The sequence below is a fragment of the Canis lupus genome, chromosome 3 (genome assembly GCF_011100685.1).
Source record: "Canis lupus familiaris isolate Mischka breed German Shepherd chromosome 3, alternate assembly UU_Cfam_GSD_1.0, whole genome shotgun sequence".
Taxonomy (NCBI): domain Eukaryota; kingdom Metazoa; phylum Chordata; class Mammalia; order Carnivora; family Canidae; genus Canis; species Canis lupus.
Window position 1 is genome coordinate 31,268,971 of NC_049224.1, and position 19,798 is coordinate 31,288,768.

The 19,798-nt window shown below is 41.2% G+C and overlaps 1 protein-coding gene across 8 annotated transcripts in view; it reads left to right on the forward strand.

Annotated features, from left to right (window-relative positions):
* The first annotated feature begins 7,959 nt into the window (after nt 1–7,959).
* ANKRD31 (ankyrin repeat domain 31) overlaps nt 7,960–19,798 on the forward strand; it is a 119,181-nt gene continuing 107,342 nt past the window's right edge. For 5 of the 8 annotated variants that reach the window (XR_005356884.1, XR_005356885.1, XM_038532543.1 and 2 more), the window contains exon 1: nt 7,960–8,225. Coding sequence is in view for 5 of the 8 variants with exons in the window: in XM_038532543.1 (XP_038388471.1) it covers nt 8,122–8,225 (104 nt within the window). In the remaining 3 variants the exon portion in view is untranslated. The remainder of the gene's footprint in view (nt 8,226–19,798) is intronic. The other 3 variants (XM_038532548.1, XM_038532549.1, XM_038532545.1) reach the window with 2 other exon arrangements.

Consider the following 19,798-nt stretch of genomic DNA (forward strand, 5'->3'; position numbering starts at 1 on the left):
CACCATCAGAACCAATCAGAGCCTCTTACTCATTAGGTTTCTCCATTTCCTCTGCTGATTCAATGGACTTCAATATTATAATATACCTTTTTGTCATTTATTAGAATAACAGGTGCTATCAGTTATTCTCCAGTTTTTCATCACAAAATATTAATTATCAATGAGGTTACTATTTTAAATTTCATAGTACTTTTGAAGTGTTTTCATATATATTTTGTGCCATTTTAAAGTTGAGCTTCTATCTTAAATTTTGCACTAAGAAAGGACATACCTATAGGAGTTGTGATCAGAATATTCCTATACAAGTGAATCAGCTATAGTGACCACTGAAAAACAATGTAGGTACTGAACCAACAACTAATTCTGTGTAAGCCTGCCTTTGTATGCTCTCACATTTTGCAGTTTTTCAGAAAAGGTCTCAAGTATCCTGATTTTTATGGTTATGCATATATCTCATTCACAAAACAGTTCTTTTATTAAAGTAAACCTTTTTTCTTTTAAAGTAAGCTCTAGGCCCACCATGGGGATTGACCTTACAACTCTGAGATCAACAGTTGCTCTGCTGACTGAGCCAGCTAGGTGTCCCTTACTTATAAAACAGTTCTAATTTGTGCTGAATACCATGTGAATTGCTTGAGTTAATGGACAGCAACACTTTCTAAAAAATGTTTAAATCTGGGCAGCCTGGGTGGCTCAGCAGTTTAGCTCTGCCTTCAGCCCAGGGTGTGATACTGGAGACCTGGGATCCAGTCCCACATTGGGCTCCCTGCGTGGAGCCTGCTTCTCCCTCTGCCAGTGTCTCTGCCTCTGTGTGTGTGTCTCTTGTGAATAAATAACCTAAAAATCTTTTTAAAAATGTTTAAATCTTTGAGTTATTGAAGATTTACACCTTGTACATATTCTACTTCTTGCTTTAGTGCTTGGGCCTCATCTCATCCCACTCTCCCCTTACTCCCCAGCTCCAAGCACACAAGTCTCCTTTCTGTTTTCCTAGTTGGCTCAGAACTTCTGCATTTATGTTCCTGCTTTAGCTATTAGTTCAAAAGTCACCTCCTCAGAGAGGCCCTCTCTGATCATATTCTCTATCTCAGCAACCTATTAATTCCCTTCAGGCATGCATTACTCTCTGATTATCTCATTCTTTCAAGTACTTGTTTATTGTGTGCTTCATCCGCAAAGGACAGTAAAGGAAATGCCCTTATTCTCAGCCCTCCTTCATGGCACTGAGTCTCACTATCATCTATGGGTTAGCATAGGATTATTGGATATGACTTTGGGATTTTCCTTCCTAATGAAAATTTGAGATGCTAGGGCTGACACTATCCTTTTAATTCACGTTTAAAGCAAGTAAAGAATTCCCACACAGGACTTCTTTAAAGACTTACAGCCTATAGAATTAAGCAATTAAAATTTAATTATAGTTCTTGGGGGGCAGGGCCAGATGGCGGAGGAGTAGGGTCCCCCAATCACCTGGCCCCACCAACTTACCTTTCAAACCATCCTGAAAACCTACCAATTCGACCTGAGATTTAAAGAGAGAACAGCTGGAGCCCTACAGCGAGAAGAGCTTGTGCTTCTAACAAGGTAGGAAGATGGAAGAAAATAAAATAAAGAATCAAGTCGGGGAGGGGCCGCGAGGAGCCAGGCTAAGGGGGGCAGGGGAGCCTCCGGACAGGAAAGCCCCGCCCCGGAGAAGAGGGAACTTTAAGAATCTGCCCCGGATTCTTCCTGGATGGAAAGGCGCTCGCAGGGAACTGGGGGGAGGGGGAGGGAACGCAGGGGTGCAGTGGAGCCTCCAGTCTCCCGGGGTCACTAACAAGGAGGTGCACCCGGAGAGAGTGCACCCACCCCGCAGCTGAGCTCCGTAAGGGCTGGAGCGGCCGGTGGGGCCTGGGGAGAAGCCGGTCGGTCAGGGGGCGCTGGGGGGGCTGCGCCCTGCTGCTTGGGGAGCCGCGGCCCGGGAGCGATTCCAGCAGCACAGACCCCGGAGCCCAGGGCGCTGGGGGACACAGTCGGGATCCTGTGCTCCTCCGGGACGGGCGGAGGCCGGGAGGGCCCAGGGCAGCGGGGACACTCCCCTGCCGGTGCCCCGAGCTGTACAGGTCAGCGTCCCCCGCCCCGGAGCACCCAGGCCCCTGCGGACCCAGAGCTGCGGTGGTTACAGCAGGAGCTGACTCCAGGGCTGGGGAGCTGGCTGCGGCCAGTGGTGGTGTTCCTCCTGGTGTCACCCTGTGCCTGGGAGCCGGGGTGGGGGGGTGGGAGGGGTGGGGGGGCAGCACCAGGGGACAGAGGCCTCAAGGCACCGGCAGGGGGCGGGGCGGTGCCCCCAGGTGCACACACCTGAGCATCAGCACAGCAGCCCCTCCCCCAGATGACCAGCTGGAAGGACAGGGGAAGAGCAAGTTCTTGACCAAGCAGTGCTGGAGAGCTCCAGGGGAAGTCGTGGGATTTACAGTATACAGAACCAGAGGATACCCCTCCTTGTGTTTTGTTTTCTTTTTTTTTCTTTTTCTTCTTCTTTTTCCAGTACGACTCGTTTTTAGCCACTCTGCACTGAGCAATATGACTAGAATGAAGAACTCACCACACACGAAACAAACAGTACTCTCTGCCACAGAGTTACAAAATTTGGATTACAATTCCATATCAGAAAGCCAATTCAGAAGCACAATTATAAAGCTACTGGTGGCTCTGGAAAAAAGCATAAAGGATTCAAGAGACTTCATGACTGCAGAATTTAGATCTAATCAGGCTGAAATTGAAAATCAATTAAATGAGATGCAATCGAAACTGGAGGTCCTAACGATGAGGGTTAATGAGGTAGAAGAGTGAGTGACATAGAAGACAAGTTGATGGCAAGGAAGGAAGCTGAGGAAAAAAGAAAAAAAACAATTAAAAGACCATGAAGAAAGGTTAAGGGAAATAAATGACAGCCTCAGAAGGAAAAATCTACATTTAATTGGGGTTCCAGAGGTCCCTGCCCAGGCAGGGGTCCCTGCCAAGAGGGACAGAGGACCAGAAAGCATATTTGAATAAATCATAGCTGAGAACTTCCCTAACTTGGGGAGGGAAACAGGCTTTCAGATCCAAGAGATAAAGAGATCCCCTCCTAAAATCAATAAAAGCCGTTCAACACCTTGACATTTAACAGTGAAACTTGCAAGTTGCAAAAATAAAGAGAATATCCTTAAAGCAGCAAGAGACAAGAGGTCCCTAACTTATATGGGGAGAACTATTAGATTAACAGCAGCCCTCTCCACAGAGACCTGGCAGGCCAGAAAGGGCTGGCAGGATATATTCCGGGTCCTAAATGAGAACAACATGCAGCCAAGAATACTCTATCCAGCAAGGCTCTCATTCAGAATAGAAGGAGAGATAAAGAGCTTCCAAGATAGGCAGAAACTGAAAGAATATGTGACCACCAAACCAGCTCTGCAAGAAATATTAAGGGGGGACTCTGTAAAAGAAAGAGGAACCCCAAAGAAATAATCCACAAAAACAGAGACTGAATAGGTATTATGATGACACTAACTTCATATTTTTCAATACTAACTCTGAACGTGAATGGGCTTAATGATGCCATCAAAAGGCGCAGGGTTTCAGACTGGATTAAAAAGCAAGACCCATCTATTTGCTGTGCTTCTGCATAGCAAAGGGAAATAGTTGGCAAAACTAAAAGACAACCTACAGAATGGGAGAAGATATTTGCAAATGACCTATCAGATAAAGGGCTACTTTTCAATATCTATAAAGAACTTATTAAACTCAACAGCAAAGAAACAATCCAATCATGAAATGGGCAAAAGACATGAACAGAAATCTCACAGAGGAAGACCTAGACAGGGCCAACAAGCACATAAGAAAATGCTCCACATCACTGGCCATCAGGCAAATACAAATAAAACCACAATGAGATCCCACCTCACACCAGCGAGAATGGGGAAAATTAACAAGTCAGGAAACAACAACTGTTGGAGAAGATGTGGAGAAAGTCCTCTTGCACTGTTGGTGGGAATGTGACCTGGTGCAGCCACTCTGGAAAACTGTGTGGAGGTTCCTCAAAGAGTTAAAAATAGATCTGCCCTACGACCCAGCAATTGCACTGCTGGGGATTTACCCCAAAGATACAGATGCAATGAAACGCCGGGACACCTGCACCCCGATTTTTATAGCAGCAATGTCCACAACAGCCAAACTGTGGAAGGAGCCTTGGTGTCCATCGACAGATGATGGATAAAGATTTGGTCTATGTATACAATGGAATATTACTCAGGCATCAGAAACGACAAATACCCACCATTTGCTTCGACATGGATGGAACTGGAGGGTATTTTGCTAAGTGAAGTAAGTCAATCGGAGAAGGACAAACATTATATGATCTCATTCATTTGAGGAATATAAAAAATAGTGAAAGGGATTAAAGGGGAAAGAAGAGAAACGAGTGGGAAATATCAGTGAGGGTGACAGCACATGAGAGACTCCTAACTTTGGGAAAAGAACAAGGGGTGGTGGAAAGGGAGGTGGGCGGGCGGTTGGGGTGACTGGGTGATGGGCACTGAAGGGGGGCACTTGATGGGATGAACACTGGGTGTTATGCGATATGTTGGCAAATTGAACCCCAATTAAAAAAATACAAAAAATTAATTACAGTTCTTAAGGATTAATTGGTTTCATGAATTTAGTACACTCAAAGATTCAAATTTTGGTATAATCAAATTTAATTTAATTTATTTAATTTTATTCTACCTTGTGTTTTTAAATTTTTTTACAAATATTTGGTGGTTTAAAAAGTACATAATGAAAAAAAAGTACATAATGCTTTTTTCAAGGTTTTTTCGCTAAGTCATTTTGTATTAGTATCATCAATCTGTTTTCCTTTTTAACTACTTTTTTCCCTCGTTTCTTAGGGTTTCTTCAAATCTAAAAGAGTTCTCATTCCTTTTTAAATATCCCATGATATTTAATTTAATCCCATAAATTTTTAATTTTAAGAAACCAGGTCATTTGTCCTATAGAGGTTCCCATGTCCTAGGTTTGGTAAATTTCATCTTCATGGTGTTATTATATTTCTCTTCCCCCTCCTCTCCCTGCAGATAATCTAGAGGCTTGATTAGATTCAGGTTTTTAACTGTTTTGTTTTTTTTTTGTTTGTTTGTTTGTTTTTGGCCTAGACTACTTCATAGGTAAGTGCCACTTACCCTTCTTGCATTGTGCCAGGAGGCACATATTTGGTTGTCTCATTTTCAGTGATGTTAAGATTATCTTTGGACTTAAGTGCTGTCATCCTGATCTGTCCATTATAAAATTCTCCATCAGCTTTTTACCTAGGAATTTAGGAAGATTTAAACATGGAAGATGTGGGTGGGCAGGTGTGAAAAAACAGAGGTCTAGTTCTTTATTTTTTTGTTATGCCTAACTATTGCAGCTATTGATGATCATTGCCTAGATCCACTGTATCATGGGTTGCAAAATGATGATTTTCTAATTCTTTCATATCTCTTGAATTTGTTAGCTGTGATTTTTCTATAAAGAAATTTTCCCTCATCAACTCTTTGGTCACCGTGAAATACCAATTGTGTAGAAACATCACGATAAATGCTTTATTCCCCCACTTTATTTATTTTTAGAATAATAAAATGGTACCTATCAACCTTCTAAGTTACTAATTATTATTTTAAAATGAAGTTCTAGGGCACCTGGGTGGCTCAGTCAGTTAAGTGTCTGCCTTGGGCTCAGGTCATGATCCCAGGGTCCTTGAATGAATCAGGTCATGATCCCAGGGTCCCTACATTGGGCTCCCTGCTTAGTGGGGAGCGTGCATCTCCCTTTCTGTCTGCTTGCTACTCCCCCTGCTTATGCGCTCTCTCTGTAAAATGAATAAATAAAACTCTTTAAAAAATGAAGTTCTGGATTTTTATACATTCAATGTGTTTCAATTTATTTGAGTGTTTAACTTAAACTAATTAATTAAAAAAAAAAAAAAGCTAAGCTAGATTTCTTTTCAACATTGTTTGAATCATATCATACCTGAAAAGCCTGGGTACTTATGGAGGTTCAGTTATGTGACTCAACTTAGCCTTTTTATGTTTACATCAGTCTGAATTATATTTTTTCTTGTCACTTGCAAGCTAGTTTCTCACACAGATCAATTATTTTTCTATCTCTGTCTTGCAGTGAAACTTTGGATTTTCAAAAAAAAACAAAGTTCCCTTTAAAATCATGCTAGCATTTATGTGGATCATCTCTGCTATTTCTTCTTTATGCTTTGAATCTTGGCAACTGTCTTGAATAAAATAAAAGAACTGAAGAAGCAAAAATAACTGACTCTTTACCACCAAGGAGAAAGTATTTTAAAAAGAAATTTGAATCTCAGGCTTAGAAGTTTTCTATCCTTAGTTAAAGTTACCAGCCGCCTGGAGCAAGAGCTTTTATTTAGTTTAGGCGTATCTTCCCTTCTGGTGTGGGGCATTTAGAGCCACCCACCAGCCTTTTAATGGATATGCACTTTCCATTGCTGGCGATTACTTAACACTTTTTAAAAAGTGGAAAGAGAGCTAGCTGACCCAAGGAGTAGGTCAGCAGGAGAGTGGATGGAAGTTAGGGCTGATTTAAACCTGGAGGACTAGGTAGAGAGGTGTGAAAAACACAGAGGTCTAGTTCCCTGTATATTTATTACTGTCCTACCTAATGTACAAGAGTGGAAATGGGGAATAATCAAATACATTTAAAAGACAATCACCAATCAAGTGTTTTAAACAGCAGTAGTTTAAATATGATCTAAATAGTAAGATAATAATGGGAAAGCCATTGCATGTAGAGAAAAGAGCAGTGAATCCGGGAGTCAGAAAACCCTAGTTCTATCCATTTATTCAGCAAACCTTTAAAGGCCTGGGGTGCGGGTGGCGCTGGAGATTTCAAAGTCAACACACTAGATGTGGAGAAGGGGTTCTCTCTTATCCCGAATCCGTCTTGCCAAGCGGAGCTCACTTGGTTTTGAATGTTTGGATTAACGACTTTCAAATACACTGAAACACACCAAATATATAAACCTAGTATTCCAGTCAAAGTCGTAACTGGCTATTTTTGCAAGTTGCTAAGGCACTATCATTCTAAAAATGTACAAAGGAAAAAAAAGTAAAGCATTTATTCAGCTTTTTTTTTTTTTTTTTTTTTTTTTACACAACTTGCATTTCAAGGCAATTAAAGAGTTCATGAGGGGGGATCCCTGGGGCCCGGCGGTGATCCCGGGTCCCCGGATCGAGTCCCGCGTGGGGCTCCCCGCGTGGCGCCTGCTTCTCCCTCTGCCTGGGTCTCTGCCGCTCGCTCTGTCTCTCATGAGTAAAATCTTAAAAAAAAAAAAAAAAAAAAAAGAGTTGGGGATCCCTGGGTGGCGCAGCGGTTTGGCGCCTGCCTTTGGCCCAGGGCGCGATCTTGGAGACCCGGAATCGAATCCCACATCGGGCTCCGGGTCATGGAGCCTGCTTCTCCCTCTGCCTGTGTCTCTGCCTCTCTCTCTCTCTGTGACTATCATAAAGAAATATATATATATAAAAATAAGAGTTAATGAGGGGAAAATACATCGGTTAGGGTGGTTGATGACCTGCGAACTTAGGACAAACACGTCGGTCTTGCGCAGCTCGGGCAGGGCCGCCAGGCGGCCCGCGTAAAGGAGGCCCCGAGGCTTCGAGAGGCCCGCGCGGCGCCGGGGGGCTGCGGGGCCCTCCGGCCTGGGTCTCGCCCGCGCCGCGCCCCGCAGCAGCGCCCCGCAGCAGCGCGCAGCTCCGGCCTCCTTCTTGCACAGCCGGCGCCGGCCTTCGGGATGCGGCTGGGGGGCGGGGCGGGGCCCGGGGAGCCCGCGGGCGGGCGCTCCGCCAGCCACTCCGGCCCCGGCGCGGGGTGTGCGCGGCGTCCTGCGGGCGCGGGGAGGCGGGGGGGGGGGGGGGGCCGCGTCCTCCACGGCGACGGCCGCAGCCGCGTGCGCGCCTGACCCTCTGGGACCAGGCCCGCCCGCCGCCTCCCGCGTTTTTCACTGACAGCTTCCCGCGACCTCCGGGTCCCTCTCTTTTAGCGAGAAGCGGGGAGTCAGAGGAGCGTAGACGAGGCTCCGCGTGCGCGGCGAAGATGGAGGCAGGCGGCCAGGCCGCAGACTATGACAGCGACGAGACGGTGATAGACGGGTCGGTGACGGAGAGCGACCCGGAGGAAGAGGAGCTGCCCTGGAGAAGGTGACCGCCGTCCCGCGGTTTTTTTTTTTTTTTTTTTTTTTTAAGGGGAGAATATTTTTATTTTCATGCTTTTTAAAGTCTTGATATAGAAGAAGAGGTAAACACAAACCACAAGTGAAAATTTTAACTAAATATGCAGACAGAGCAGGAGTCACTATAGAAAGTTCAGGCCTTTGTCCGTAACTTCAGAATTGGGGATTCTAATCTTAAAAAAAGGAAAATGCTCCATTCAGCACTTAGTTTCCTTATGTAGGGGTATATCTAGAATTTATGAATTAGCTTATAGTTCTGACATATTTATTAAGTCTGACTTTACTACAGAAATAGGATCTTTTTTTAAATAATAAATTTATTTTTTATTGGTGTTCAATTTACCAACATACAGAATAACACCCAGTGCTCATCCCGTCAAGTGCCCCCCTGAGTGCCCATCACCCATTCCCCCCCACCTCCCCCCCTCCTCCCCTTCCACCACCCCTAGTTCGTTTCCCAGAGTTAGGAGTCTTCATGTTCTGTCTCCCTTTCTGATATTTCCCACACACAGAAATAGGATCTTAATACTTCATTCTCAAAACACTTTAAAACTCAATCTAATGCTTTTCTTTTTTTTTCTTTTTTTTTTTAAGCTAATGCTTTTCTTTCAAGGATGTGGAAGGTGTTCCTCATTCAAGTCTGATTCATGGTTTTATAAAGCATAAAGATCATTTTATTATTTCATTATCTATATATGCAGGATTCTAATTTTTTTATGGTGATGTATTCAATGACAGAAACTTAAAGATAATTCCTTCTCAATTTATAAACCAAAAATTTAAAAGCCAAAATACATGAAGTGATAGGAAGACATTTTTATGCACAAGCAAGCTACTGCTCTAAGGTGCTGGCATGAACAAAAATAACAGAAGTACAAATTATTTAACCTTTAAATAGCCTATATTTGCTACAAATCCATAAATACTTTAAATATATTTCCGCCCTGCGGGGCTCAGCCCTGAGCTTGCCGACAAACAAACGAGCCACGGCGGGCCCACCGTCCCGCTTGGGACTAAATGAGCCTTATGGCAAGTGGTTTCTGGCATCTGAAATAGAAACAGAAACCCCCGCCTTTCCCCTCATCCTGAGGCAAAGTCCTTTTGCCCGGGAAAAACGTGTGGGGTCCAAATTTCTGAAATGCGTTTTGCTTTAAGCAACTGGAAGCTCTGGTTTAGGCGACTGTTAACATAATTTCAGGAAAATACGTGACGGGGGAACCGTTACTTCCAAATTGGAAACGGAGAGTTTTATCAGAATAAAAAAAAAAAAAAAAAAAAAAAAAAAAGTTGGCCGGCAGGTCAGCGCCTCAGAGCCGTGGTGATGATTCTAGTTCTCAGGCCCGAAGGCCCGAGGAGGCCGCTTCCCCTGCCCTGCGGGCCGGACCGGCCGAGAAAACAAACATTGTTCTCATTCATTTGGGGAATATAAATAATAGTGAAAGGGCATATAAAGGAAGGGAGAAGAAGTGTGTGGGAAATATCAGAAAGGGAGACAGAACATAAAGACTCCTAACTCTGGGAAACGAACTAGGGGTGGTGGAAGGGGAGGAGGGCGGGGGGTGGGGGTGAATGGGTGACGGGCACTGAGGGGGGCACTTGACGGGATGAGCACTCGGTGTTATTCTGTATGTTGGCAAATTGAAAACTAATAAAAAATAAATTTATTATTAAAAAAAAAGGAAAAAAAAGGATCATCGCAATAAAAGGCGCGAGTCGGGGTGGAGGCTCGCGCCGGCGGCTGAGGGGCCGGCAGCCCTCAGGGCTCGCTGGGCCGCCGTCTGGGCAGAGGCGAGGGGTTGGGCAAGCCGCGCGGCGGGCGCGGGTGCTCGAGGCTGAGGGTGCGGGAGGCGGGCCCTGTGCGGCCCTGTGCGCTGGGGTTCCAGGAGTCGGTTCTTCCTGGAGAGAAGGTGGGCCTGGTGAGGACAGTAGGCCGAGGTCAGGAGAGGTCAGGATGGCCCGGGCCTGTAAAATGTTAACGAAGGAGGCGCATAATCCCACTTTCGTTCACTCAGGCATGCCCTAGACTAGGGCTTTGCAGATTTTAATGCCCTTATAAAATCACTCCAGAATCCTATTAAAATCAAGAGTCTAATTGAGGAGTTCGAGGGTAGGGTCTGGAATCCTGCGTTTCTAGCAAGCTTCCAGGTTAGAGTTGCAATTATTAAAGAGCAGAGATCCCCTTTGACAGAGCGAGGCTGTAGAGGTTAGCTGTGGCCCTCAAGTAGTAACAGACTTGGGTGAGGAGAACTTGACCGGAAGAAACAGTGGGAATGGAGGGGAAAAGGCAAATCTGAGAAATTTTGAGAAAGTAACGTGGCAGGAGATGGTGGTTAATCCGATATGCAGGATGAGGGAAGAGCTGCAAGTAAAGGATGATACCCAGGTTTTGGGGACATTGATTTGATGTATACCCAAAGTAAGAGTTGCTCTTGGTATACAGGGAGCATTGTCACTAATACGTTATCTTGTAAAACCACCACAGTCAAGATCCAGAATAGTTCCATCACTCCAAAAAAAAAAAAGAAAAAAAAAAAAAACTTCCTGCTGCCCCCTTTGTAGTCAAGTCCTCAACCCATTTAAATCACTACTCTTATATGTATGATGTATTGTTGTTTTGTTTTTTTTTAAATCTTATTTCAGTCCCCCCTCCCCATCTTTGTTTCTCAGCACTGTGACTACAGTGTGTCTGGGCATGATTTCTGTGTGTGCTTTTCCTGTTTGGGGTTCACTGAGCTTATTGAATATATAAATTTATGCCTTTTACCAAACTTCAGAAGTTTTCTGTCATGAGTCCTTTAAATTTTTTTTATACCAATCTCTTTCTCCTCTTCTTCTGGAATTTCTCTTTCTTTCCTTCTTTCTTTCTTTCTTTCTTTCTTTCTTTCTTTCTTTCTTTCTTTCTTTCTTTCTTTCTTTCTTCTTCCTTCCTTCCTTCCTTCCTTCCTTCCTTCCTTCCTTCCTTCCTTCCTTCTTTCTTATTTTATTTATTTATTCATGAGAGACACACAGAGAGAGGCAGAGACACAGGCAGAGGGAGAAGCAGGCTCCTCCGGGGAGCCTGATGTGGGACTCCATCCTGGATGCCCAGGATCACGCCCGGAGCCAAAGACATGCTCAACTGCTCAGCTACACCCAGGCGTCCTGTTCCCATATCCCTGTAGCCTTATTAATTTTTTTTCTCAGTTCTTCAGACTGTGTAATTTCTATTGTTCTATCCTAAGAGTTACTTACACTCCTTTATCATCTCCATTCTGTTGTTGAGCCCATCCAGTGAATTTTTAACTTCAGATAATATAATTTTCTCTTCTAAAATTTCCATTGATTCTTGTTGATAGTTTTTCTCTACTGAGAACTTCAGTATTTTCATCTATTTGATTAGTGTTTACCTTTATCTCATAGATAATGATTTTAATAACTGCTTTAAAGTCTTTGTCTTGTTCCAACATCTTGGTCATGGGGGTGTAGTTCACATCTATTAATTACATTTTCTCTCAAGAATTGGATATTCCTGTTCTTCACGTGTTGAGTAATATTGGATTAAATCCTATGTATTTTGAATCTGTTATGGATTCTTGGTCCTGTTAAAGTCCTCTACCGGGTTGATTTTTGTTTTGTCAACCTTAGTAGGTTCTGACTGTATGTTCTGTTTTGCCTCCTATGAGTTGTGGTTACATCATCAGTCCAATTTCAGAGCCTTTACTATGCTTTTTTGAGTCTGATTCATGTATCACTCAGGGGTTAATCTGAAACTTGAGCAGTAGTTAGTATCATAGTTCAGTTCTCTGTGTTTTTGTTGTGCTTCTTTGTTTTTTTTTTTTTTTTAAATTTTTATTTATTTATGATAGTCACAGAGAGAGAGGGGCACAGAGACATAGGCAGAGGGAGAAGCAGGCTCCATGCACCGGGAGCCCGACGTGGGATTCGATCCCGGGTCTCCAGGATCGCGCCCTGGGCCAAAGGCAGGCGCCAAACCGCTGCGCCACCCAGGGATCCCTGTTGTGCTTCTTTGAAGGTGCTTTGCGTGTGGACTGCTCAGGGTTGAGCCTGGGACTTATGTTGAATCACATATGGAATTAGGTGATTCCCCATTTCTGCCCTTTTTTTTTTTTTTTTTTCTTTCTGAAGGATTCTCATGCATCCTTTCTTCCCTATGCCCACATGCTGGTTCATATCACCAGAAATATTTCTCTGAGTGTTAGCCTTCTTCAGAGCAGTCCTTGGCAACTAAGGTCACCTTCAGGGGAAAGTGTTAAGAGAGAAGAAAATAAAAGATGCTCTCTATGTTCTTGGACATGTGATTCCTCTAGCAAGAGAGGCAGATTTTCTCTTGGGTTTTAAGTGCCCAAATTGCCATGGTTGGTAAGCAGTATAGCTCTGAGGCTAAAGAGAGAAAGCAAATAAAACCCAGAGATTTCCCCTTGCACTTTCTGGCATTCAGGGATCCTTTAAAAAAGGAGTCTTATCCCTAGAGATAGGGGATTTCTTCTGGAGTTTTTATTGTCTGAGCCCACTATGCATTCTGAGGATTAGACATGGAATCAAAGCTGGTGACAAATAAAGGACCACCAAAACAGAACAAAAACAACCTCTGAAATTCACCTTTTGCAAGGTATTCAGATATTGACTTCAGTCCTCAATCTACTCACTATTATTTACTTTTCAGATTCCTCAGGTAGTTTCAAAAAATATTCTATTTGAGTTTTTATGTAATGAATGGGAGGAATAGGCTTTAGATGGCTTACCCTGTCTTGGCTGACCAATCTTTTTCTTCCCCTGTGATTCATTTAAAATGCTTCTCTGTGGTGCCACGCACATCATTTTTTTAGACCTCGTAGTTAAATAAAAACTAGTGTTCATCTCACTGGTATGGCAGTATGGTCAAAGTCTAAGCATTGCTGGAGCTGAATTGCCAGGCCATTGTTTTTTTTCTTCATCTTTTTTTTGCTTGTATGCAGTTCAGTTTGGCAGTTTTTCATTCAGAAGTTCCCAACTTTAATTAGGATGAGGGACACAAGTCCTAGTAGAGATCCCTAAGAGGCAAAACATACCGTTTCACACAGCTAAATAATCCTTAAGTGTTGCAGCTAGTAAAATCTTTTTTACTGAAATGGGAGAAAGGATTTGATGAACCTTTGGGATTAGGAAAGGCAAGGCTAAAAAGAACCAGGATGCCAGGTATGTTAGCTGTGTCTGAAAAAGCACTCTTTGAGAGTCTGGATTTGGCTCTAGCCTTCCATCTGGAAACCAGTCCAAAAATACATCCAGTCCTTTTTGTGGCTTGGTAGGTGTTGCTGTTAGTGAAATTTTGTGAAAATTCAAGTTGCTGACTAATAAGATTTTTGTTGGCTTGTAATTTTTCTGAGAGGCATGATTCATTTTTCCTCTGTGTACCCTGGGAACTCTTTATCAACTCTTGTGTTGTTTCATCTCTGCTAAAGGTAACTGTTCTATAACTCAAAGGGATATATCTCAAATTAATCCTATTCAGTACATTTCAGCTGAACCACATTAGTTCATTGTTACATGGATTTTTGTATACATTCAGGTCACATGTCTTCTGAACATTATGATTGCATATAGTAAAAAAAAAAAAAAAAAAAAAACAAAAACCTAATTCAACATAATTACCCAGAAAGATGAGTGTTAATTCTGTTCCCCTAGACAGACCAGTGGGGTCTTCATGTAAATTGCCTAAATAGAAAATACTTGTTACAAAGGATATACTTGGGGAAAGGAGGAAAAGAAAGCAAAGGAGACAAGGACTTAACCACATTAAGTTGACTAAAGAAAGCAACATTTTGAGCTCTCCTGGGTTGTTCAATCTTTTATGCCTCTAACCTGTAATTTCTGCTCAGGTTGTGATCTCAGAGCCCTGAGACAGAGCCCTGCCTTGGGCTACACACTCAGCGGGGAGTCTGCTTGAGATTTTTCTCTTTTCCTCTATTGCCCTCCTCGCTTCTGCTCCCATTCTCTCTCTCTCTCACTCTCTCTCTCTCAAATAAATAAATCTTTTAAAAAGAAAAGAAAGGAAAGCAACATTTTGGTCAGGATGTATATCAAAATAGTGGCAACTCCAGTGATAAAGCACAGTGGTGCCAAGTACCATTTTTAGACAACTAGATCTTTTAATGAATCAAAGCCTTAGTGTGACAGCTATCAAAACCTTGATAACTATAAAATTGAAACCCTAACTGTCCCAGAAAGTTTTATTGTACTTCGAACAAAACGGTGAAAAATATTTGAAAATTCCGATATGATTTTGCCTGAAAGTTTTCCTTTTAACTCACCCATCTAATTTCTACTTACCTCTTCTTTTGTTAGTATTTGCTACTATCTCATTTTTCCAGTATTTCAAAGTTAAATTTTATTAAAATAGTACATCTGTAATGAAGTGGTCAGTGACTTTTAGAATATTAGTTATTAGTGCAGTCTAGTATTTTGACTAGAATTCACTCAGAAATTAATGTCTATTTTCAGTTAATTTATTGACTAAACATGGATAAATAATTTTTCTGAGCCTAGTAAAATAATGTATAAGGAGATATCTCAGAAGTATTTACAATAATGAAAAAAAAGGAAGTGTTTTAGAATTATATAATGCCAAATAAATTATGATACACCCTTTTGAGGGAGTATTATCAATATTTAATGATTTTAGGAAGAATTTCAGTGACATTGCAAATGTTTAAGTAATATTAAGTGAGAAATGTAGGGACACCTGGGTGGCTCAGTGGTTTAGCACCTGCCTTTGGCCCAGGGCGTGATCCTGGGGTCCCGGGATCGAGTCCCACATCGGGCTCCCTGCATGGAGCCTGCTTCTCCCTCTGCCTGTGTCTCTGCCTCTCTCTCTCTCTCTCTTTGTCTCTCATGAATAATAATAATAAAAAAATCTAAAAAAGAAAAAAGTGAGAAATGTAGTTTCTAAAACTTTATACAGGTTGACCCAAACTTTGTAAAAGAATTTACAATTCTGTCACACATAAGCCTCTATAGAAAGAAAGCTGGAAGGAAATACACCAAAGTCTTTTTTTTTTTTTTAAGATTTTATTTATTTATTTGAGAGAGATAGACAGAGATAGCGACAGAGAGCACAAGCCAGGGAAGAGAGGGAGAAGCATGTTCCCCATTGAGCAGGGACTGCAACTCTGGGCTCAAGCCGAAGACCCTGGGATCATGACCTAATCCAAAGGCAGAAACATAATCAACTTGAGCCATCCAGATGCCCCTATACAAAAGTCTTATTACAGGTAGAATTATAGGAGGTTTATACTTCTTTTTATTGCCTACATTTTCTAGTTTTTTTTTTTTTGAATAGGTAATATAATATATTTACATGGGTCAAAAAAAATTTTTTAAGTATAAAAAGATGTATAGTAAAAATTCCTTTTCATCCCTATCTCTTCGGATACTCAGTCTTCTTTTCCACAGGCAACCAATATATTTGATTTATTTTATCCTCCCAGAGGTATTTTCTAAGTTATGCATATATGTTCTCAAACATACATAAAATTGTTTTCTAAAAATAGAAGCACTCTGTCAAAGAGTTTGGGTGTTTGTAATCTTAACAATTGTATTATTTGGGTTTATCTCATAATTATAAAAACTTTTTTTCCTTCGTAATGATAAAAGAATCCCTCCTTGGTTTCTGTTAGTACTTTTTGTTTCATTTTTAAACATTTACATTTTGATTCATGTGGAATTTTAATCTGGAGTACAGTGTGAAGTATGGATTCAACTAAATTATTTTCCAGATGTCTCCTTCATTGTCCCAATATTATTTTTTTTTAAAAAAAATCCTATCTTTTTTTCTGAGTTATAGAACAGTCCCATTCCCCTCCACAATTCCTTCATGCCTTTTTTTTTGGTATTATTTTTAGATTAAAAAGAAACCTCAAAAATGTTTAAAGAGTAAAATAATTCTGACTTGTAGGGACATTAAGGTGAATAGATTGTTTTACTTCGAAAAATGTACTATAGTAATGGTATTGCTCATAGTTGAATAATAAAATTTTCAATCCTTGGTAATGGCCGCTGGTAGTTGAGCCAAGAAAGATGCTTTTTCTCCTTCTAGGAGGAGCCTGCATTCACTGTCACAGAAGGTATGATAGATTAAGGACTGGAGTCCTTTTCATTATTAGTATTGCTGGTGTTGAAAACTATTAGGAGGTATGGGGGGGGGGTTTGTTGTTGTTAATGGTGACTTATTTTTCTTAATAATCTGTTCTTTCTTTATAACATATGTAAGATTATATGTGTGATGTATAGTTGTGTTGGGGAATGGAAAACATGAAATCTGTAATTTTTCGCCTCTCCTCCGCCAGTTTTTTTTTTTTTTCCCCTTCCACAATCGTTCTTTACTAAGCTTTTAAAACTGAGAATAGGAGTGCCTGGATGGCTTAGTTGGAATAACATGAGATTCTTTTTTTTTTTAAATAAATTTATTTATTTATTTATTTATTTTTCTTTTTTTTAAATAAATTTATTTTTTATTGGTGTTCAATTTACCAACATACAGAATAACACCCAGTGCTCATCCCGTCAAGTGCCCCTCTCAGTGCCCGTCACCCATTCACCCCCACCCCCCGCCCTCCTCCCCTTCCAACACCCCTAGTTCGTTTCCCAGAGTTAGGAGTCTTTATGTTCTGTCTCCCTTTCTGATATTTCCCACACATTTCTTCTCCCTTCCCTTCTATTCCCTTTCACTATTATTTATATTCCCCGAATGAATGAGAACATACACTGTCCTTCTCCGATTGACTTACTTCACTCAGCATAATACCCTCCAGTTCCATCCACGTTGAAGCAAATGGTGGGTATTTGTCGTTTCTAATGGCTGAGTAATATTCCATTGTATACATAAACCACATCTTCTTTATCCATTCATCTTTCGATGGACACCAAGGCTCCTTCCACAGTTTGGCTATTGTGGACATTGCTGCTGTAAACATTGGGGTGCAGGTGTTCCGGCGTTTCATTGCATCTGAATCTTTGGGGTAAATCCCCAACAGTGCAATTGCTGGGTCGTAGGGCAGGTCTATTTTTAACTCTTTGAGGAACCTCTACACAGTTTTCCAGAGTGGCTGCACCAGTTCACATTCCCACCAACAGTGTAAGAAGGTTCCCTTTTCTCCACATCCTCTCCAACATTTGTGGTTTCCTGCCTTGTTAATTTTCCCCATTCTCACTGGTGTGAGGTGGTATCTCATTGTGGTTTTGATTTGTATTTCCCTGATGGCAAGTGATGCAGAGCATTTTCTCATGTACGTGTTGGCCATGTCTATGTCTTCCTCTGTGAGATTTCTCTTCATGTCTTTTGCCCATTTCATGATTGGACTGTTTGTTTTTTTGCTGTTGAGTTTCATAAGTCTTTATAGATCTTGGAAACTAGCCCTTTATCTGGTATGTCATTTGCAAATATCTTCTCCCATTCTGTAGGTTGTCTTTTAGTTTTGTTTACTGTATCCTTTGTTGTGTAAAAGCTTCTTATCTTGATGAAGTCCCAATAGTTCATTTTTGCTTTTGTTTCTTTTGCCTTCATTGATGTATCTTGCAAGAAGTTACTGTGGCCGAGTTCAGAAAGGGTGTTGCCTGTGTTCTCCTCTAGGATTTTGATGGAATCTTGTCTCACATTTAGATCTTTCATCCATTTTGAGTTTATCTTCGTGTATGGTGCAAGAGTGGTCTAGTTTCATTCTTCTGCATGTGGATGTCCAATTTTCCCAGCACCATTTATTGAAGAGACTGTCTTTCTTCCAATGGATAGTCTTTCCTCCTTTATCGAATATTAGTTGACCATAAAGTTCAGGGTCCACTTCTGGGTTCTCTATTCTGTTCCATTGATCTATGTGTCTGTTTTTGTGCCAGTACCACACTGTCTTGATGACCACAGCTTTGTAGTACAACCTGAAATCTGGCATTGTGATGCCCCCAGCTATGGTTTTCTCTTTTAAAATTCCCCTGGCTATTCGGGGTCTTTTCTGATTCCACACAAATCTTAAAATAATTTTTTCTAACTCTCTGAAGAAAGTCCATGGTATTTTGATAGGGATTGCATTAAACATGTAAATTGCCCTGGGTAACATTGACATTTTCACAACATTAATTCTGCCAATCCATGAGCATGGAGTATTTTTCCATCTCTTTGTGTCTTCCTCAATTTCTTTCAGAAGTGTTCTATAGTTTTGAGGGTATAGATCCTTTACCTCTTTGGTTAGGTTTATTCCTAGGTATCTTATGCTTTTGGGTGCAATTGTCAATGGGATTGACTCCTTAATTTCTCTTTCTTCAGTCTCATTGTTAGTGTATAGAAATGCCATTGATTTCTGGGCATTGATTTTGTATCCTGCTACGCTCCCAAATTGCTGTATGAGTTCTAGCAATCTTGGGGTGGAGGCTTTTGGGTTTTCTATGTAGAGTATCATGTCATCGGCGAAGAGGGAGAGTTTGACTTCTTCTTTGCCAATTTGAATGCCTTTAATGTCTTTTTGTTGTCTGATTGCTGAGGCTAGGACTTCCAGTACTATGTTGAATAGCAGGGGTGAGAGTGGACATCCCTGTCTTGTTCCTGATCTTAGGGGAAAGGCTCCCAGTGCTTCCCCATTGAGAATGATATTTGCTGTGGGCTTTTCGTAGATGGCTTTTAAGATGTTGAGGAATGTTTCCTCTATCCCTACACTCTGAAGAGTTTTGATCAGGAATGGATGCTGTATTTTGTCAAATGCTTTCTCTGCATCTAATGAGAGGATCATATGGTTCTTGGTTTTTTTCTTGCTGATATGATGAATCACATTGATTGTTTTACGAGAACATGAGATTCTTAATATCAGGGTTGTGAGTTCAAGCCCCATGTTGGGTATAGAGATTACTTAGATAAATAAATATTAAATAATAAATAATAAATAAATATTAAAAGAGAAACTATGTGAGAATCCACACAGTGGGACACTATGAATTTATAAAAAGGAATGAACGAAGTCTCTTTCCCTTAGAGTGGTCAATCTCCTGGATTTACTGTTAAGAAAAAAAAAAGAGGTATATATAGAATGTTACTGTTTATCTAAGAATGGGTGAGGGCAGGTATACTCATGTTGCTTACATTTTCAAAAAACATTGGAAGGACAAAACAATTTTAAAAATGGGAAGGGAGAGAACAGGTAGGTGAAGAGACAAGAGACAAGTGAATAAAGGGAAAAAACCCTTTTAGTACCAAATCATATATTCATGCATTGGTACACTGTTAAATTCTGAAAAGATTTTTAAAATTTTATTTTTATTGTGGTAAAAAATATATATATCATAAAATTTACCATTGTAACCATTTTTAAGTATACAGTTCAGTGGCATTAAGTACATTTGCATTGTTGTGTACCCATTACCATTTTCTGACTTTAGAACTTCATCTTCCCAAACTAACACTCTATACCCATTAAACACTAACTTCCCATTCCTCCCTTCACCCAGCCCTTTGTCAATCACCATTCTACCGTCAATCACTATGGACCTGACTTCTCTAGCTGTCTAAGTGAAATCATATAATATTTT